The 19037-nt window shown below is 37.7% G+C and overlaps 2 protein-coding genes across 5 annotated transcripts in view; one reads left to right on the top strand and one right to left on the bottom strand.

Annotated features, from left to right (window-relative positions):
- LRRIQ3 (leucine rich repeats and IQ motif containing 3) overlaps nt 1-7500 on the bottom strand; it is a 163646-nt gene extending 156146 nt beyond the window's left edge. The window contains exon 1 of one of the 2 annotated variants that reach the window (XM_051856362.2): nt 7288-7500. The gene's annotated coding sequence lies outside the window, so the exon portion shown is untranslated. The remainder of the gene's footprint in view (nt 1-7287) is intronic. The other variant, XM_051856361.2, reaches the window with a different exon arrangement.
- Nucleotides 7500-17317, top strand: FPGT (fucose-1-phosphate guanylyltransferase). 3 transcript variants are annotated; one of them, XM_070076724.1, is made up of 4 exons: nt 7537-7695; nt 8939-9106; nt 10908-11000; nt 14121-17317. In XM_070076724.1, exons 2-4 carry the CDS (start codon nt 9037-9039, stop codon nt 15563-15565), a joined length of 1608 nt encoding a protein of 535 aa, XP_069932825.1. In that variant the 5' UTR covers nt 7537-7695; nt 8939-9036; the 3' UTR covers nt 15566-17317. The 3 variants fall into 3 exon arrangements, with proteins under 3 accessions (XP_017201015.2, XP_069932825.1, NP_001191735.2); NM_001204806.2 differs by having other exon boundaries at nt 7576-7657; nt 14121-15565; XM_017345526.3 differs by lacking the exon at nt 10908-11000 and having other exon boundaries at nt 7500-7657.
- Nucleotides 17318-19037: the final 1720 nt, after the last annotated feature.

Genomic DNA, 19037 nt, shown 5'->3' with positions numbered 1-19037 from the left:
CTCCACGAAATGCTCAAATTCATCCCGCAGTTTGCAAAAGCTCAGGACGACGTTCCCATTACCCAGCCACTGCACTGCACAGTGACAAACAAGATCACTGCACTTGGAGTCAAGATCATGCAGTGTCTCCCTGACTGCCAGCTTGTTAGACCCTCTGCTTTTCACAAAATTTACACAGGGCACTACTGCTGATATCACATGGTTTAGTGGCAACTAGTGTGCATAGACTTTCTTAGTGTATGATGGAAGGGAATACACTTAAATCACTTGGCTCAAGACGGAGAGGACTCAGTTTTTTCTTTTCTTTTCTTTTTTTTTTTTTTTATTAGAGAGAAAAGTCTTTCTTCCGTTGGTTCACTCCCCAAATGGCTGCCATGGCCGGCGCTACGCTGATCCAAAGCCAGGAGCCAGGTGCTTCCTCCTGGTCTCCCATGTGGGTGCAGGGCCCAAGGACCAGGGCCATCCTCCACTGCCCTTCTGGGCCACAGCAGAGAGCTGGACTGGAAGAGGAGCAACCGGGACCAGAACCGCCGCCACAGGCGAAGGATTAACCAAGTGAACCATGGCGCCGGCCCCTCAGTTTTTCTTAACAAATGCAATTAGCCCTTTTTGTGAGCTGACCATTGTTGGAGCTCCATCTCTAGTAAGGCTAGTTTTCAAATTTAAGCTCAAGTTTTTTTCATTGATAAAACAAGTCTCTCAAACAAGCCCTAATGTCTTGTAGTGCCATCCATGGCTTCCTGTAACAGCAGCTCCAGTAGCTGCTATCCTGCAAGCAACAATGGCCAGTTGGGCAGTATTTGTTATGCTTGTTGTTTCGTCACAAGCCAGAGAGAAAACCTGGAAACCACCTGCAGAATTCTTCAGTGTTTTTTCAATATCTTGTACTAAGTCAGTAATCCAATCTGAGTCGGTTCACTGAGACAAACCAACACTCAGACAGAAGCAATTTTACTTAATCTGGTGCTAATAACTCTGTAGCAGCCACTATGCATTCTTTCACAATCTCTCCCTCTACATGATGCCTCAGCTTCTGTTCTGTCACAAGGAGCACTAGTGAAACTGGTTTGTCATGATTCCAAACTGCTGAACAGTGCCGATTTTATACAGTTAGCTCCCCAATTCACTGAGGTTAGCATGTTTTCAGCTGTAATAACTCTCCGCTTTTTTATTTATTTTTCATTATTGCTAACAGGTCACCACAACCTAAGTACACAGATTTGCCTTAGAATTCAACCAAAGAAAAGACTGATACTCTGCATAAACTTCTTTTTTTTTGTAGTTGTCATTTTTGGATGTCACATCAGTTAAGTTTTGGTAAATATTCAGTGTCTGTATTACCAGAAATGTGATTTCTTTACTTTTACTACTCTTCTAATACTGCACCTTTGATTTAGAACATGCCAAAATTGGTATCATTGACTTTTGAGATCTTTTCCATGTACTGTAATTTTTTTTTTATATGACACTTAGTTTTCACAAGGATTGTTGATTCTGGACATAAGCAACAAGGCTGGATTGACATTATTGTCTGTATCAACAAAGTAGTCAAACAACATTGTCATCTATCATCAGAGGAAGGTCATCTCCATCATGACTAATCAAGTGATCACATGTCATCACCAGATGGCCAGTTTCCCCACAGAGTCTTAACATTTTCACAATGTGCACATTCCCAGTGTGCCTGGCACCAACTGCTCTCCAAGTCACCACAATACAGGCAGACACATTGCAGGAAGCCAGCAAGAAGCATAAGTGTTCATCCTGTCATGTTCTTGGATGTGCCCTGTCTTTCCTGAAATGGACATTCCTTGTATGTCCCTCAAACTTTATGTTATTATTGTGATTAACTTAATACAAATTTATGTTGTTATGAAAAAGTTCCCCAATTTACTGAAAAGCTCCTAGATTTATAGAGCTGCCTTGCCAGGATCAGACCAAATGATTTTGCAAGCCTGTGGGCTGGACACCCCCCATACTTGCATTAAGGGAAAAAAAAAAAAAAAAAAAAACTATGAAAACCCAAGCAGGAAACAAACAGAAGTTTTGTTAGAGGGGAGAAGAGTTTTTCCCTACATTATAGAAAACTGAGAGGAGGAAAGGGCTCTTAAACAGAGCACATGGGGCAAAAAAATATTTAAGAAGTTTAGAATAGGTCGGCTGAGCAAATAAAATCGAACAAAAGGAACTGTAAAATAATTTTTGCTTTTTTTGCATGTCAGGAAGAGGAGGAGGAAGAAGCAGTGTTTAAACAGAGATGAAGCATGTTTTACAAACAAGAAGAGACTTCATCTGATACCATGAGTTCCACTGTCCATAATCTGAGAACCTCCTCATTTGGCATCAACTTCTTCATATGGATAAATGAGTAAAAATATAAACACATTATTTACAATTTCTATATAAGTAACATTTATGTCTGTGGTAATTAAAAAAAGTAGCTATTAACCAGAAATGGGCAGAAGACATCTTTTGGGGGTGATAGAAATGTTCTAAACCTAAACAATGCACGATGCAGTAAATTCAGTACCATACTCAAACTGTTAAAAATAGCTGATATTAATGGTATATAAAGTATACCTCAATAACGTTGTCTTTAAATATATCTTGGGGGCCGTCGCTGTGGTGCAGTGTGCTAAAGCCCTGGCCCTAAAGCACCGGCATCCCATATGGGTGCCAGTTCTAGTACCAGCTGTTCCTCTTCCGATCCAGCTCTATGCTGTGCCCTGGGAAAGCAGTAGAAAATGGCCCAAGTCCTTGGACCCCTGCACCCATGTGGGAGACCCGGAAGAAGCTCCTGGCTCCTGGCTTCAGATCAGCACAGCTCCAGCCATTGCTGCCATCTAGGGAATGAACCAGCGGATTAAAAACTCTCTGTCTCTACCTCTCTCTGTAACTCTTTCAAATAAATAAAATAAATCTTAGAAATATGTGTGTGTATATATATATATATATATATATATGTATTGTTGTTGCAGCCAAATGGGAAAACAAACTCAGAAGCTTCTGTACAGCAAAGAAAATAATCAATATAGTGAACAGATATCCAACAGAATGGGAGACAAAGAATTAACACCCAGAATATATAAAGAATGCAAAAATTCTACAATTAAAAAAAAAACAGTCAAGAAATGGGCAAAGGATCTAAACAGATCATTCTCAAAAGAAGAAACAAAAATGGTCAACAAAAATATGAAAGAGTGCTCAATCCCACTAGCCACTAGGAAACTGCAAATCAAAACCACAACTAGATATCGCCTCACCCCTGTGGCAAGAATGGCTATTTTCAAAAAGGCAGAAACTAACAAATTCTAAGGATATGAAGAAAAGGGAGCTTTTATATAGTGATTATGGGGATGTAAATTAGTGCAGCAACTATGGAAAACAGCATGGAGATTTCTTTAAAAGCTAATAATACATTTGCCACATGATCCAACAATCCCACTACTGTGTATATATCCAAAAAATGTAAAATCATTGTATCAAAGGGATACCTGCTCCACCATGTTTACTGCAGCACTGTTCACAAAAGCCAAGGTGTCCATCAGCAGCAGCTACTTAAAAAAGTATGAGATCCTGTCACTTGCAGTGAAATGGATAGAACTGGAGGATATAATGTTAAATGAAATAATCCAAATACAAAAAGACAAATTTCACATGTTTTCTCTTATATGTGGTGCTAAAAAAAAAATCAATCTAACATTGATATTGATTACCAGAGGCTGAGATGAATGAAAGGAACAAAGAAAGTTTAAATAAAAATGCAAAAATATAGGAGAAAATAGGTGTGCTTCATTGATTGTGATCCTAAAATAATGCTAATATGTTTAAAATGGAGAAAGCCAGTTGTGGGGTATATGGAAATTCTTTATATTAATTTTTTATTTATAAATTTAATATATATATGTGTGTGTATATAAATATATATATGTGACAGGCAGAGTCACAGTGAAAGAGAGACAGAGTTCACTCTCCAAATGGCCACAACTGCCAGGACTGGGTCAGGCCAAAGTCAGAAGCCAAGAACTCCATCCTGTTCTCCAAATGTGTAGCAGGAGCGCAAGGACTCAGGGCATCTTCTGCTGGCTCCCAGGCACATTAACAGGAAGCTGGATCTTCAGAAGCACAGTAGCTGGGACTCAAACCAATACTTTGATATGGGACGTTGATGTCAAAAGCTGTAGCTTAATCGGCTGTGCCACACTACCAACCCCGGTTTCACTCTTCTTTATGGCAGCTCTCCCAAAAGAAAAAATGCCCAAGTACTTAACCAGAATATTATCAGCTTATTATAGTCCAATTTGCTTGAAATCCTTTTAAAATTATGAATTCCGAGACTAAACACAACAATCTCAATGCATTTGATTTGTGCAGTATTAACGGACTAATTGTTTAACTCTACTATTATATTTTGCTCTGGTAAAATATTATGGAAAATACTTCATAAATACTCTGCGATAAATGCTCTGTCAATAATATTCTGCTAGAAGAAAATTATTTAAACCATCATGTCATACTGCTTGACTATATACTAAATATAAAATTAAAAAAAAAAAAAACTAGAAATTTTTGCCCATCCTAATTAACTGCCAAGGAAATTTTTCTCATTCAGATAGTATACACTATTTTGTTTTACTTTTTTTACTTAAAAATTAGTAATAATGAATATTTACTAAATGGAAGAGAGAATAAAAGCTGTAGCTGATAGAGTGAAATATTTACCTCTTGTACATTTAATGTGAATAATGTGGTCATTCTGGAAAAAATATCCATTTCTATAGCCATACATCCTACATCCAAGAAATGCTCTATTGTCTAAATATGATCAGAGTCGGAGAACTCAAAAGGCTTCCATAGCCTTGGAAACTCATGACTGGAGCATAGGGAGATTACTGACGCCATAAACAGGAGTGTCAATTTGTAAAGTCAACAACAGGAGTCACTGTGCACTTACTCCTCATGTAGGATCTCTGTCCTTAATGTGCTGTACATTGAGATTTAATGCTATAATGAGTACTCAAACAGTATTTTTCACTTTGTGTTTCTATGGGGGTGCAAACTGTTGAAATCTTTACTTAATGTGTACTAAACTGATCTTCTGTATATATAGAAAATTGAAAATGAATCTTGATGTGAATGGAAAGGGAGAGAGAGCGGGAAAGGGGAGGGTTGCGGGTGGGAGGGAAGTCATGGGGGGGGGAGTCAATGTAGTCCATAAGCTGTACTTTGGAAATCTATATTCATTAAATAAAAGTTAAAAAAAAAAAGAATTAAAAAAAAAGAGAAATGCTCTATTTAATAGTCCATAAGCTAAAATCTATTACATCACTTCTTTTTATCACCTTTATTGTTCTTACTACTTTTTTTTTAATTTGGTTACTTTTTTTTTTAATTTATTTGACAGTTTGACAGTGAGAGAGATAGAGAGAAAGGTCTTCCTTCCATTGGTTCACCCCCCCAAATGGCCACTCTGGCCAGCGCCAATCTGAAGCAAGGAGCCAGGTGCTTCCTCCTGGTCTCCCATGCGGGTGCAGAGCCCAAGCACTTGGGCCATCCTCCACTGCACTCCCAGGCCATAGCAGAGAGCTGGACTGGAAGAGGAGCAACCGGGACTAGAACCCGGCTGGGATACTGGCACTGCAGTCGCAGAATTAACCAAGAGAGCCACAGCGCTGGCCCCCTTAATTTGTTTACTTTTTATGACATACATCACCTTTGTAGATTGCACAGTCCCTGAACATATAGGCCTTAACTACCTTCATTCCCTTAGAACATCACTTCTTAGTTTCATAGTTTAAAATTAATTCTAAAATTCTGACAACTTCCACAACATTATCTCCAGCCCATACTGCTCTACTGAATTCCAGGCTCATGTGTATAATGCATACACACAGACACACAAATTTATATTACATATGCACTGAAAAAAATACACTTATTTCACATGTCCAAAATCAAATTCTGTACTCCTTAAAACTCACCAATCTCTCACACGCACAGCCTTTTGTCTCTCCTCAAATTCTGGACTCTCCCTACCATCTCACCGATCATTCCCAGACATAACCTTCCACCTTAGGCACTTTTGACTGATCTCTTGCTCTCACTGTCCACACACCCTTTCCATAAGCAAATTTTATTAGTTTGCTTTTAAAGTTTATTCAGAATATAACCAAATTCTCACCATACCACTGTTACTACCTTGGCAAAGACTTCACTAGTTTTCACCTGTATTATTGCAGTAGCCTCCCAACAAGTCTTGCTGTGTCTGTCCTGGTCTCAGCACCCACTATACTGTACTGTCACATTTTGGACTGATCTCTTCCAATATAAGACAAATCACATCAAAACCCTGCCACACTTTGTTGACTCAAGATTAAAAAACAATCCTTTCTATGATCCTCTTTTATTTCTTCTGCTCACTCTCATATCACTTCTGTATTTTCTAAATATCAATAAGAATGCATTGCTTTATTAACAAAGTTTTAAATGATAAAACTATGAGTGAGTAATCTGCCTTTTTCCCAAATGTTTTCACTCTAAGTATGGAATTAAATACCAGTATTGAGTTTAGAAGGAAAGTAAGTTTATGACCAACAGTTTGTAGGGCCTTGAGTGCCTAGATACTGATGAATGTTTAATGAAAATAAGCTTCTCAAATAAGCCGAACAGTAATGTGTGGTAGAACAAGTTCCGGGTTTCTTAACTGTGATACTTTGCGTAAGTCACTCTTCTCGCTGGTTCACAGCCGCTTTATGTGTACTGAACAATTAACCTGTCAACCTCATAAACTTGGTACTAACAGAAGTACCTACACGTAACTACCAAAAACACAGCCACAAGGCTTATTCCCAAGAACGTTTCAGACTGATGTGCCGATGAGAAAGGTTGCCAGAGAAGCAAGCAAAATACCACAAAGTTCGGGGCTTCACTGCAGGCTGGATGTTAGCCAACTTTCACAGACAAGCAGGAGCGTGGCTTAGGTGACGTGGCCCACTTCTGGGAGCTGCAAGGACAGAGATGCCACAAACCTAAGGTTCCTGAACAGAGAACTTAAATCTTCAGATTGCGTATTTCGACTAGGGGCTGGGGAGATGGTTCCAGACGACCTGGAGGGGGTCAGGGGTGAGAAATCATCAGTCAAAACGTCCTTGGAAACTGCTCTTGGCTGAAACAAACCTCCAGGAAGGACGAATCGCCTTTCCCCACAAAGTTTGGAGACAGGTTGTAATTTCTTTCTCCTAAACGGGCCGGCTCAAACAATTCTGTTACCCAACCTGAACCACTCACCGGGTCAACCGGCAGGAAAGCTTTTTGAGCTGGGAAAAAGTGGCCCAGACCCAGCACAGTCCGACAAAGCTCTAGGTGGCCATCTGCTCCAGTGACTGTTGCTAGGGAAACGGAGCGAGGAGTCCGGCTCACCCCATCATGGCTGTTTCAGTTCAGAGCCCCGCGCTGCGGGGGCGTGGTTTCGTGCGTGACGCACGGAAGGGCGGGGCAGAAGCGAGCCGACCCGGGACACGTCACCTCCCAGTGCGCATGCGTATTGTGCTGCGCTGTCTCGGCGCAGGTTGGGATATGGAAGCCGCTAGGGTCTTTTCTGACGCGTCTCTGAGGGAAGCTACTGAGCGAAAATTACGGAGGTTTTCAAAGCTGAGAGGTACAGAGGTGGCACCCAAGTCTTCCCGGGCAGCGGAGGTGTTTTGAGGTTTTCTGAACTGTCACTTCCTGTCTGCTCACCTGCAACCCTGCGACTGTGGCCCAGGAACGGCGACTGTTCGCTTCGAGTTTCTTGTTTTATTACGGTCCCTCCTTTGCGTTATGCATTTTGCTTTTCTTAAGTTTACTCCTAGAAGTGTAGGAATCAAAATAAAATAACGGAGGAGAGAGAAGAAAAATTTTAACCTGATTAGTGGAGTTATAAATCCGAAGTTATGCTTTGATTAGTTCATCAATTAAAGTTATTTAAAGCTCGAAGATCTGAAGCATATGACACAAGCAAATCTGAGTTTACTTTTTTTTTTGGCAATTTGTTCTGTAATGTAAATGCTTACTGAGAAAGGAAACAAAACGACATGAAAGAATTACGGATTAAAAATTAAAGGGGTTGGAGAATTTGGAATAAAACACAAAACAGACTATGCTACTTGTCACTCCCAATATAGCTATCTAATGATATTGGTTATGAGTTTGATAACTGCTTGGAAAATACAGGGACTAGTGCTTGGGTAACAGTAAAATTTTCAAGACTATACATTCTAGTTGATAAATTGTTTGCTAATTAAAACCTTTATTCATGCTGGCTTATGGATAAAGAAGAGGTTCCAACCGTGTACCAAAAATGCAAGTCTCTCTTTTAATGAGCTCATCAGGCAGTTGGAGTCTTTTCTGTTACCAGAATTTTGTGTCATAGTCTAATAGCCTATGTGAGCTTGTGTGGCTTATCTGGAGGTAATAAAAATAAAGTGTCAACATTTATGAACAGAAACATTGAAAGAATGGAACTTTTAGTTGAATCTCTCCTAGCCAGCAAACACTAAATGGCCCTGATAAATAAAAATTGACTTTCAAATGTGGAGATTCACTTATTTGTTTCCTTGTATTTTCTTCTTATTAAAGAATTGAGGTAAAATAGCCTTTGTCAAATTAAAAGAAATTTTTTAATCAAGAAGGGTTGCAATTTCAGAAATTTTAAGTAAACTAGATTATAGACCACAAAAGGAGGGAGTCATAAAAATGAGGGGAAAAAATCCTTGCGAGCATCCCTCATTAGATCTGTTTGGAATCATACTTGCCACTAATTATTCCCTAAATCCCAAAGCAGGATATACATTTTGAAGATGACAGTAAATGTTACCTTTTTTCCTTCTTTCCAAAAAGCAAACCTGTAACAGCTGGAGAATTCTAATAATACTTGCAATCATTTCTTTTTTCAAAATAGGCAAACCTGTGGCAGCTGGAGAATTTTGGGACATAGTTGCAATAACAGCAGCTGATGAAAAACAGGAACTTGCTTATAAGCAACAGCTGTCAGAAAAGATGAAAAGAAAGGAATTACCCCTTGGTGCTCAGTACCATGTTTTTGTTGATCCTGCTGGAGCGAAAATTGGTAGGCATTTTGTGGACAGTTTTATAACATAGGTTCTGAGTAGAAAAATTGTTCAAAACCTCTTCTGTTTTTTTTTCTTTTAGTTTGTTTACTTTTTTATTTACATAATGAGAAAGATTTCATGTATTTCACATATACAATTTTAGGCACATATGATACTGCCCACCCACTTAACCTCCCTCTTCTTTCCTTCTTTTTTTTTTTCATTTAATTTTTGTGGTAACATACTTTAAATTTACTCAAATTTACTCATAACCACAGGCTTAATTTCCTCTAAAGAAAAAATTCAGCCAGTGGAAAGTAGAAACAGCACTATTCTGCAGGAGTACAGACAAGGGCTGTAAACAATAACCAAATCTCAAGATGTTAATTTCACTCACATACATAACATTGTTTTTTGTACTCTGTGTATTAGCTGTCACCATTTTGGCACAGTGAGTTAAGTCACTCTGGCGGCAGCATCCAGGATGAGTGCTGGTTTGAGTCCTGGCTGCTCCACTTCTGATCCAGCTTTGTGCTAAGGCACAGTGGGTTAAGATTCTGTTGCTTATAGTTGATAAGCTAGCTGTCTCCAACCAGGGCCTTCACAAACTTTAAAACCAATGTAAATTGACTCTTTTTAAGAAAGATAAAAGGCTGTTCTTATCTGTTATGAGTTATTGTGTAAAGCTTCCAGAATGTTATTTGAAAGATTGTTACTAATATTAATAAAACTTTTTCAGATGGTGAATTTTCCTCTGCACCTATCCGTAGGACCCTTACCCCCACCCTCTGTGTATCAGTTTCTTCAGCAGTTTACATGAAGAAACCAAATCAGAAAAAAATACATACTTGACCTCTGGTAACCACAATGTAGAAAGCAAAAAAAAAAAAAAAAAAAGTCTCTTGATTTAAGTATCACAGAATATTTATTTCAAAACCCTCATTTAGGTCAGGGTCAGGATATTTATTTCAAAACCCTCATTTAGGTCATTACTGGATATCTGTATATGATAATTAGAGTTGTCCTAATTAGCCAGTTCTATTTTAGTTCTCACCACTCTGGGATCAGAACTTTCATTATTCCCATTGTGTAGATGAAAATCTGAGTGTAGAAGAATTAAGTAACATCCAACATAACTATCATGGAAATTACATTTAGATATTTTTAGGAAACCAGGGTCTAAAAATATTATTAGATGGGAAACCTAACATATGTGAGTGTTACTTAACATATTTAAGTGTTACTTAAATGTTTTTATGATTTATACTCATGACAATTTGCACTTAACATTTTATTATGGCTTAACATTATTATGCACTTAACATTATTATGACTTATATAACATTTAAAAAATTATTTTTGGGGAGACATGGCTGCTCTCTGAGTTTAACTGTTTTAATTTTGTGTTGATTGGGGTATGTGTGTGAGAGAGAGAGCTTGAGCTTGCTGTTCACTCCATCAGATGCCTGCAGTGGACTAGGTCTGGGGGCTGAAACACAGAGCCAGGAACTCAATCCAGGATTCACATGGGTGGCGGGAACCCAACTACCTTCCAGTGTCCACATTAGCAAGATCTAGAGCCAGATAGGGAACCCAGGCACTCTAGAGTGAGACACCGAACCACTTGGCCAAACTCCTGCCCCTCATTGTCTATTTGTTTATTTGCTGAGATGGCCTTTCTTTTGCGAAAATCTTTACTGTCTGTCTACATAATAAATTATTGCCCAAGTAATATCCTTAAGGTAATATAGATAAGTTTACCATACTTCAAAGTTTTATTATACTTCTATGGAATAAATTATACTTTTTAACTTTAAGGAAATGGAGGATCGACACTTTGTGCTCTTCGATGTTTGGAAAAGCTGTATGGAGATAAATGGAACTCATTTACCATCCTATTAATTCACTCTGGTAAAGTTATTCTTTATTAATTTGTATATTTTTGTGTGGTATTCTACCTTTAGGAATTTTTTTTTCTCCCCTGAAAATGCTTATCTCTTCTTTAAAAACAAAACTAAAGTTTTTTTGCTTTAAAAACAAATATCTCATTCTTTGGGATTTTAGGTTATTAACAGCATACTGATTTTCATAAAATATATCCTTAAAATTATAGATCATATACATCCACAACATTTCCTGGGTATTATTTTATGGTATGCATTTAGAAATTTACTTTCCTAAGGTAGAACTCATCAAAATGTGAACTTTTCCTAGGAAATCTTTACAGGGAATTCTTGCTTTGTATGAGTCTGATTTAGTACTGTTAGTACTAGATGTTTGCCAAAACAATCTGCCTTGAATTTTATGTGAATATTGGTAGTCAAAGACAACAATCAATAAATTTTTTTTATAATTTATTTTATTTACTTGAAAGGCAGAGTTACAGAGAAGAAGAGGCAAAGAGAGAGAGAGAGAGGTCTTCCATCTGCTGGTTCATTCCCTGAATGGCTGCAATGTCTAGGGCATGGCCAGACTGAAGCCAAGAACCAGGAGCTGGGATGCAGGGGTCTAAGCACTTGGGCTGTCCTCTACTGTTTTCCCAGGAGTGTTAGCAGGGAGCTGGATTGGAAGTTGAGCAGCCGGGACTCCAAGAGGAGCCCATATGGGTTACCAGCATTGTAGGTGGTGGCTTAATCCATTAAGTCTTAATGCAGACTCTTCCTTAAAAACAAAAGGAAAACAAAGAGAAGACATGGAGTAGACAAACAAGCATGTAGAGGGAAAAAAATGCACACAGAGAGGATATTTTTTAAAGCAGAAAATATGAAGAAAATCTGAGAATAAAGAACAGTTTATTTTAATTAAATACATTTATCTGTGTAAAAATTTTGGTTATGTGAGAACCTGTTTGTTTTTCTGTTTGTGCTGGTAGGCTAAAGAAAATTGTCTTGGATTGGCATCATTCCAGTGACATATATTTTAGAATCACTCATCTACAAGTCTTCTAAAATTCTGTCCAAATCATGGTTCATACACAGAACAATGATCGTTTTTAAAGGTTATGTCAAAGTAAAGTATTTGAATTCTGTCTTTAAGATTTAATAGAAATTTTAAAAATTCATTTTTAAGACGTTTTTCCATAAAAGATGTTATTATGAATTTAGTAATAATTAGGTTAGATGCCAGAAAACACATAATTAGATCATTCTTCTTTTTTTTTTTTTTTTTTTTTTTTTTTTTTTTTTTTGCCAGGCAGAGTGGACAGTGAGAGAGAGAGACAGAGAAAGAAAGGTCTTCCTTTTGCCATTGGTTCACCCTCCAATGGCTGCCATGGCCGGCATGCTGTGGCCAGCACACCGCGCTGATCCGATGACAGGAGCCAAGTACTTATCCTGGTCTCCCAAGGGGTGCAGGACCCAAGCACTTGAGCCATCCTCCACTGCACTCCCTGGCCACAGCAGAGAGCTGGCCTGGAAGAGGGGCAACCGGGACAGAATCTGGCGCCCTGACCGGGACTAGAACCCGGTGTGCTGGTGCCGCAAGGTGGAGGATTAGCCTAGTGAGCCATGGCGCCGGCCAATTAGATCATTCTTATGCTAAATTTTACTATTGACTGGTCTTCAGAAAAGGGAAAATAAGAAGTTATTAGCTCTCATTTACTGAAGAACGTACTATGTGCTGAGTGTTTTGTATGTATTATTGATCTCATAAAACATGATGAAGCAAGTGCCATTCCACGTTTGCTGCCTTAGAATATACCCAAAGATAAGTAACTGAAAAATGATGAGCCAAGTTTGAAATCATTTTTATTTGACCCATTTTGCTATGTAACAGTAAGGCTTCCTCTTCCTATAATTAGTTATAAAAGTAATGCAAAATATTTAATTTACCCCAAATGGCATGCTTTTCAAGAAATTAAAAAATATATAATGCTTGTTTTAGAAGGAAGGTTGTATTTACATAAAAACAGGTATAAATTTTAAAGTAGTTTCAAATAAATTTACCTTAATTCTTTTCAGTTGATGTAATAACTTGAGTAAAGATACTGTATTTGGAAATTAGTGTTTAATAGACAATTATAATTTGGAATTGGTACTCTTTTTTGTTAATTTTTTTCCCTTTGGAGTACATTTTTTTTTTTAAGATTTATTTATTTATTTGAAAGCCAGAGTTACACAGAGAGAGGAGAGACTGAGAGAGAAAGAGAGAGAGGTCTTCCATCCGCTGGTTCATTCCCCAATTGGCTGCAACGGCTGGAGCTGTGCCGATCTGAAGCCAGGAGCCAGGAGTTTCCCCCAGGTCTCCCACATGGGTGCAGGGGCCCAAGAACTTGGGACATCTTCTACTGCTAACCCAGGCCATAGCAGAGAGCTGGATCGAAGAGGAGCAGCTGGGACTAGAACCAGCGCCCATTATGGGATGCCAGCGCTTCAGGCCAGGGCATTAACCCACTGCACCACAGCCTTGGCCCCCTGAAGTACATTCTTGATGTAGGAGTTTAAACATCATTGAAATTCATTATTTAAAATTTAGAGAAAAGATTCTGTGTTAGCTCATGATCCTTTTTACTTGTATATTTTATTCAAAACAATTTGAAGGCTCTATATTAGAATTTTATCCTAACCCAAAATCTAAAGCTGGGTAAATTCAAATGGTAAATTCAAACAGGATAATTACTCTTTGAATTTTTAATCTGTATTTTATTATTCTTTCCTGAGTTGTAATTCATTTTATATATTAAATATCTAGAGATATTTTGGATTGTTAATCTAGAATACGAAAAATAGAATGAAATAGACATCTTGTGATATAGTTGTTGTTTTTAGCCCTTGTTTATACTCCTGTGTAACTGTGGTCTTTCTCCTTTTTACCTGTTGAATAATGATTAGTAATGTATTAAACCTGGATTATACAGTGGATTGAAATTATTTTTTCAAACTATTTAAAAAGGGAGGGAGAAAAGTATGGTTATTTTCTTAGACTTATACCTATGAAAATACATGAAATCTATTCTCTTTATATTAATAAAAATTAAAAAATTATTTTAAATAATAACATACTCTTAAATGAATATTTTGTTTAATCTTATAGGTGGCTACAGTCAACGCCTTCCCAGTGCTAGTGCTTTGGGGAAAATTTTCACTGCTTTACCTCTTGGTGACCCCATTTATCAGATGTTGGAATTAAAACTAGCCATGTACATTGATTTCCCCTCACACATGAATCCTGGAATTCTGGTTACATGTGCAGATGATATTGAACTTTACGGTATTGGAGAATTTGAGTTTATTAAGTTTGACAAACCAGGCTTTACTGCTTTAGCTCATCCTTCTAGTTTATCTGTAGGTACAACACATGGAGTATTTGTCTTAGAACCTTTTAATCATTTAAAATACAGAGACGTTGAATACACGTGCTGCCATCGTTTCCTTCATAAGCCCAGCATAGAAGAGATGCATCAGTATAATGCTGTGTATAAACCTGGAAGCTTTAGTTCAGTGTACTTTGCTGGGGGTGATACTGCCTATCTTAAATTAGATTCGGAATATGTTTACACAGATAGCCTATTTTATATGGATCATCAATCAGCTAAAAAGTTGCTTGCTTTTTATGAAGAAATAGGCACACTGAACTGTGAAATAGATGCATATGGTGACTTTCTGCAGGCTTTGGGACCTGGAGCAACTGTGGAGTACACCAGAAACACATCCAATGTCACTAAGGAAGAGTCAGAGTTGGTAGATATGAGGCAGAGAATATTTCATTTTCTTAAAGGAACACCACTGAATGTTGTTGTTCTTAATAACTCCAAATTTTATCACCTTGGAACAACTGAAGAATATTTGTTTCATTTTACTTCAGATAACAATATAAAGTCAGAGCTTGGCTTACAACCAGTGGCTTTTAGCATCTTTCCAAATATAACAGAGTGCTCTGGTAAAACATCCTGTATCATTCAGAGTATAGTGGATTCAAGGTGTTCCGTGGCACCTGGCTCAGTTGTGGAGTATTCCAGATTGGGTCCTGATGTCTCAGTTGGAGAGAACTGCATTATTAGTGGTTCTCATATCATGACAAAAGCTGTCTTATCTCCATGTTCTTTTGTGTGCTCCATAAGCTTGAAGATAAATGGACACTTAAAGTATTCAACTATGGCATTTGGAGTGCAAGATAACTTGAAAAAGAATGTAAAGATATTGTCAGATATAAAGTCACTTCAATTCTTTGGGATCTGTTTCCTGTCATGCTTAGATATTTGGAATCTTAAAGTTAAAGAAGAACTGTTCTCTGGGAACAAGACACAACTGAGTTTGTGGAATGCTCGCATTTTCCCAGTTTGTTCTTCTTTGAGTGATTCAGTTACCACATCCCTAGAAATGTTAAGTGCGATAAAGAATAAGTCAACATTCAACTTAAATAGCTATGAGCTGTTGTCCATTGAAGAAATGCTTGCCTACAAGGATGTAGAAGACATGATAACTTACAGGGAGCAGATTTTTCTAGAAATTAGTTTAAATAAAAAGTCTGATTTGTAGATATCTTAAGTGTTATATACTTTCCCCTTTGAGCAAGATTATGAATCTATGCATTTTCTGTAACATTCTTTGGTTTCAGGAAGTCATTTAAAATTGTATTACAACATGATTGTAGCATAACAGTAATACAAAATACAGAGAAATCATTTTTGATGAAAAAATATTTCAAGAATAATTTTAGAAAAGAGATGTTGGCTGTTTATCACTATTTAAATTTTCCTTTTAATAAGCATGGTTTTGCAGCTTGTTGTTCTGTCTATGTAATAAATATTTTAATAACTTCAGAAGTGTGTTCCTAAACATAACTTTAGAATTTCTCCATCTTCTTTTGGGCTTTGGTTCCAGTAAAATTCTAAGAGTTTATTGACAATTCTTTCTTCAAATGTAGACCAGTTTTGATAGACCAATAAAAATGACATGGAGTTTTCAGATTACTATTAGAAAACTGTAGACATCCTTTTTTAAAGATTATTTTTAAATTTACTTTTGAGAGAGAGGAGGAGAGAAGAGCTTTCCATCCACGGCTTCATTCCCCAAATGCCTGTGATAACCAGGTATTCGACCTGGAGCCAGGAATTCAATCCTGGTCTTGCACATAATTGGTAGGAACTCAGTTACTTGAGCTATCACTGCCACGTACCAGAGTCTGTGTTAGCAAGAAGCTGGAGTCCAGAATTGGAACTGGGTAGCAAACCCTACTCCAGTGTGGAATCCAGGCATCTTCATTGATGTCTTTGCCACTAGGCTGTGACCAGCCTCTAGAAATGCTTTTTCAAACGCTAATCCAAAGCTGACAAATTCAAATCAAATCATTGCTTATATCATACACAAAGTTGTCTTTTTTTTAGTCAGTAGGTAGCTAGGTACACAGAGCACTAATATCCATGCTAAAAATTATCTCACTTGTTGATTTTGTCAAAATGAAACAAAAGCATGTGCTTTGTATCCTATACACTTGAACAGTGTGTTTGTCTATCATAATTGTTCCCCAAAGTTTCATTTCACAGAAAACCCCACATATGACTTAGATATCTGTAGAGAAAGTGAATAATTGAGATTCTGTGGACATTGCATTCAGTCTCTCCCATTAACTCCTTTAACAGAACTGTTAAATTGCCAGATGGATTGATTCTGCTTTCCATTTCTTCCTTTCCTTCTATACACTGTTGATGAAGCTGAGAGGCAGTAATTGGCCAAAAGGTAAACAGCAGGAGGAAGACAAAAGAATAGAAAAACCCACAATACACAGATGAGAAAACCTCAAGAAAATTGGAATTGGCTGGAATCCCAACTTATGTATTCCTATTTTAATAAAAGCACAGAAAAGAAATGTCTTCATATCACAGTATAATAATTAACTAGACACAGAGTTGTCAGAGTTTCATGTTAAATTAATATGAACAAACTGGAATAAGAACTGATCTGTGTTACATTCATTTATGTATTAACATGTCAATATAAAATAATTGGTAAACCAAAAGTAACTTGTTTGAAACCCTCAGTTATGAAGTACTTATGTATATGCATGTGTGTGTTTGTTTTTTCAAAAATCTCACAAGGAGAAAATAAAAACTATACAGTAGTTATTGCTTAATATACCTCAATTTACTTTCAGAGCTTTGAGAAGATGTGTTTGTCATTTGTTAAATGAAGACTAATTTTATATAAAGTGACATCAGTCATGTGAATTGCTGTTACTTTCCACTAAAAGAAAACACTACCAATAAAATATGATGCAATGCTTTTTTTTTTACTTGAAGTTTTTATATTTATTGGAAATATCTTTTAGATAAACTTTAAATTAGAGACCTTTTCATTTAGCCCTCTAACATATATATATAAATTCACAAGTGAAATACTGAGATATCATCAAGATGTTTCTATAGTTTCATATTCAGTGTTAGGCTCTTCTGATGCACTGTCAGTTCAGAGTTTTTGACACCCACATTCCCAGCCAATACCATCTTCTGTGCTTTCAAAAGTAATGGTAAGTTTGCCTTTCCAAAGACGGCCTTGCTGTAGCACTGTCCAAAATTTCTAAGCTGTAGATGTTCTACCTGTTCAGATTTTTATGCTGATGCTTTACTGTTTGACCAGTCTCCATTTCATTTTTGCCTCAGTTTGATGTCATAGCACTAGATGAGAGGTGGCATCTATTAAAAGTCAGTAGGAGGATCCAACAAATTGATGTCATGGTAACATGTCAATATGAAAATAATTGATAAATCAGAAGTGGCATTTCTGCAACCCTCTGTGTGTGTGTGTGTGTGTGTGTGTGTATGATTTTTCAAAATTATTTCTAGGAAGAAAAATATATGGCAGCTAGTATTTAAAATTTACTAAAGAGCTTTCAGAGGATGTTTGTCAGAGGATTTGTTACTCATCAAATGTTCAGTACTGTATTTCACTTAAATTTTTGTCTTACCATGCACAATGTATGGATTGTAGTAACTTTAAAATGTGACATGAGGAGCCGGCGCTGTGGCGCAGCAGGTTAAAGCCCTGGCTTGCAATGCCAGCATCCCATTCGGGCGCCAGTTCAAATCCCGGCTGCTCCACTTCGGATCCAGCTCTCTGCTATGGCCTGGGAAAGCAGTAGAAGATGGCCCAGGACCTTGGGACCCTGCACCCACGTGGGAGACCTGGAAGAAGCTCCTGGCTCCTGGCTTCCGATAGGCGCAGCTCCGGCTGTTGTGGCCATCTAGGGAGTGAACCAGTGGATGGAAGATCTCTCTCTGTCTCTACCTCTCTCTGTAACTCTTTCAAATAAATTAAATAAACATTTTTTAAAAAATGTGACCTGATTTGCCAGTGTCTCTTGCATTTGAATGTATTGCTTCATATGTAGAAATATACATGTACCCGGCTGGCGCCATGCTCACTTGGTTAATCCTCCGTCTGCCATATGGGCACCGGGTTCTAGTCCGGTTGCTCCTCTTCCGGTCCAGCTCTCTGCTGTGGCCCAGGGGGGCAGTGGAGGATGGCCCAGGTGCTTGGGCCCCTGTGCCCGCATGGGAGACCAGGAAGAGGCACCTGGCTCTTGGCTTCGGATTGGCACAGTGCCAGCCGTGGCGGCCATTTGGGGGATGAACAAGCGGAAGGAAGACCTTTCTCTCTCTCTCTCTCTCTCTCTCTCTCTCTCTCTCTCTCTGTAACTCTACCTGTCAAATAAAAAAAAAAAAAAAGAAATATACATATACCTTCAACAGTGTGATTCAGTTGAAGTTATAATCATATGCACAGCTGTAACCAAGTCACACATGAGGAAATAGTAACTATATGTCTATTGCTAACTGGCTAATAGCTGCTTAAAAACACTATGAATTGTAAGACATTTTATTTTCAGAGATGCTGAAATGTGGAAGAAGGTGAATTAGGAAATAACTAACTTAAGTGTATGTTTTATTAAAAGGGTCTAAGAGAGAGAGAAGAAAATCGCTCTAAGTGGAATGTGCAGGTTGATATGTCCAAG

The sequence above is a fragment of the Oryctolagus cuniculus genome, chromosome 7, assembly GCF_964237555.1.
Source record: "Oryctolagus cuniculus chromosome 7, mOryCun1.1, whole genome shotgun sequence".
Lineage (NCBI taxonomy): Eukaryota > Metazoa > Chordata > Mammalia > Lagomorpha > Leporidae > Oryctolagus > Oryctolagus cuniculus.
The sequence above is the reverse complement of the archived record's forward strand: the minus strand, read 5'-3'. Positions and strand labels throughout refer to the sequence as shown.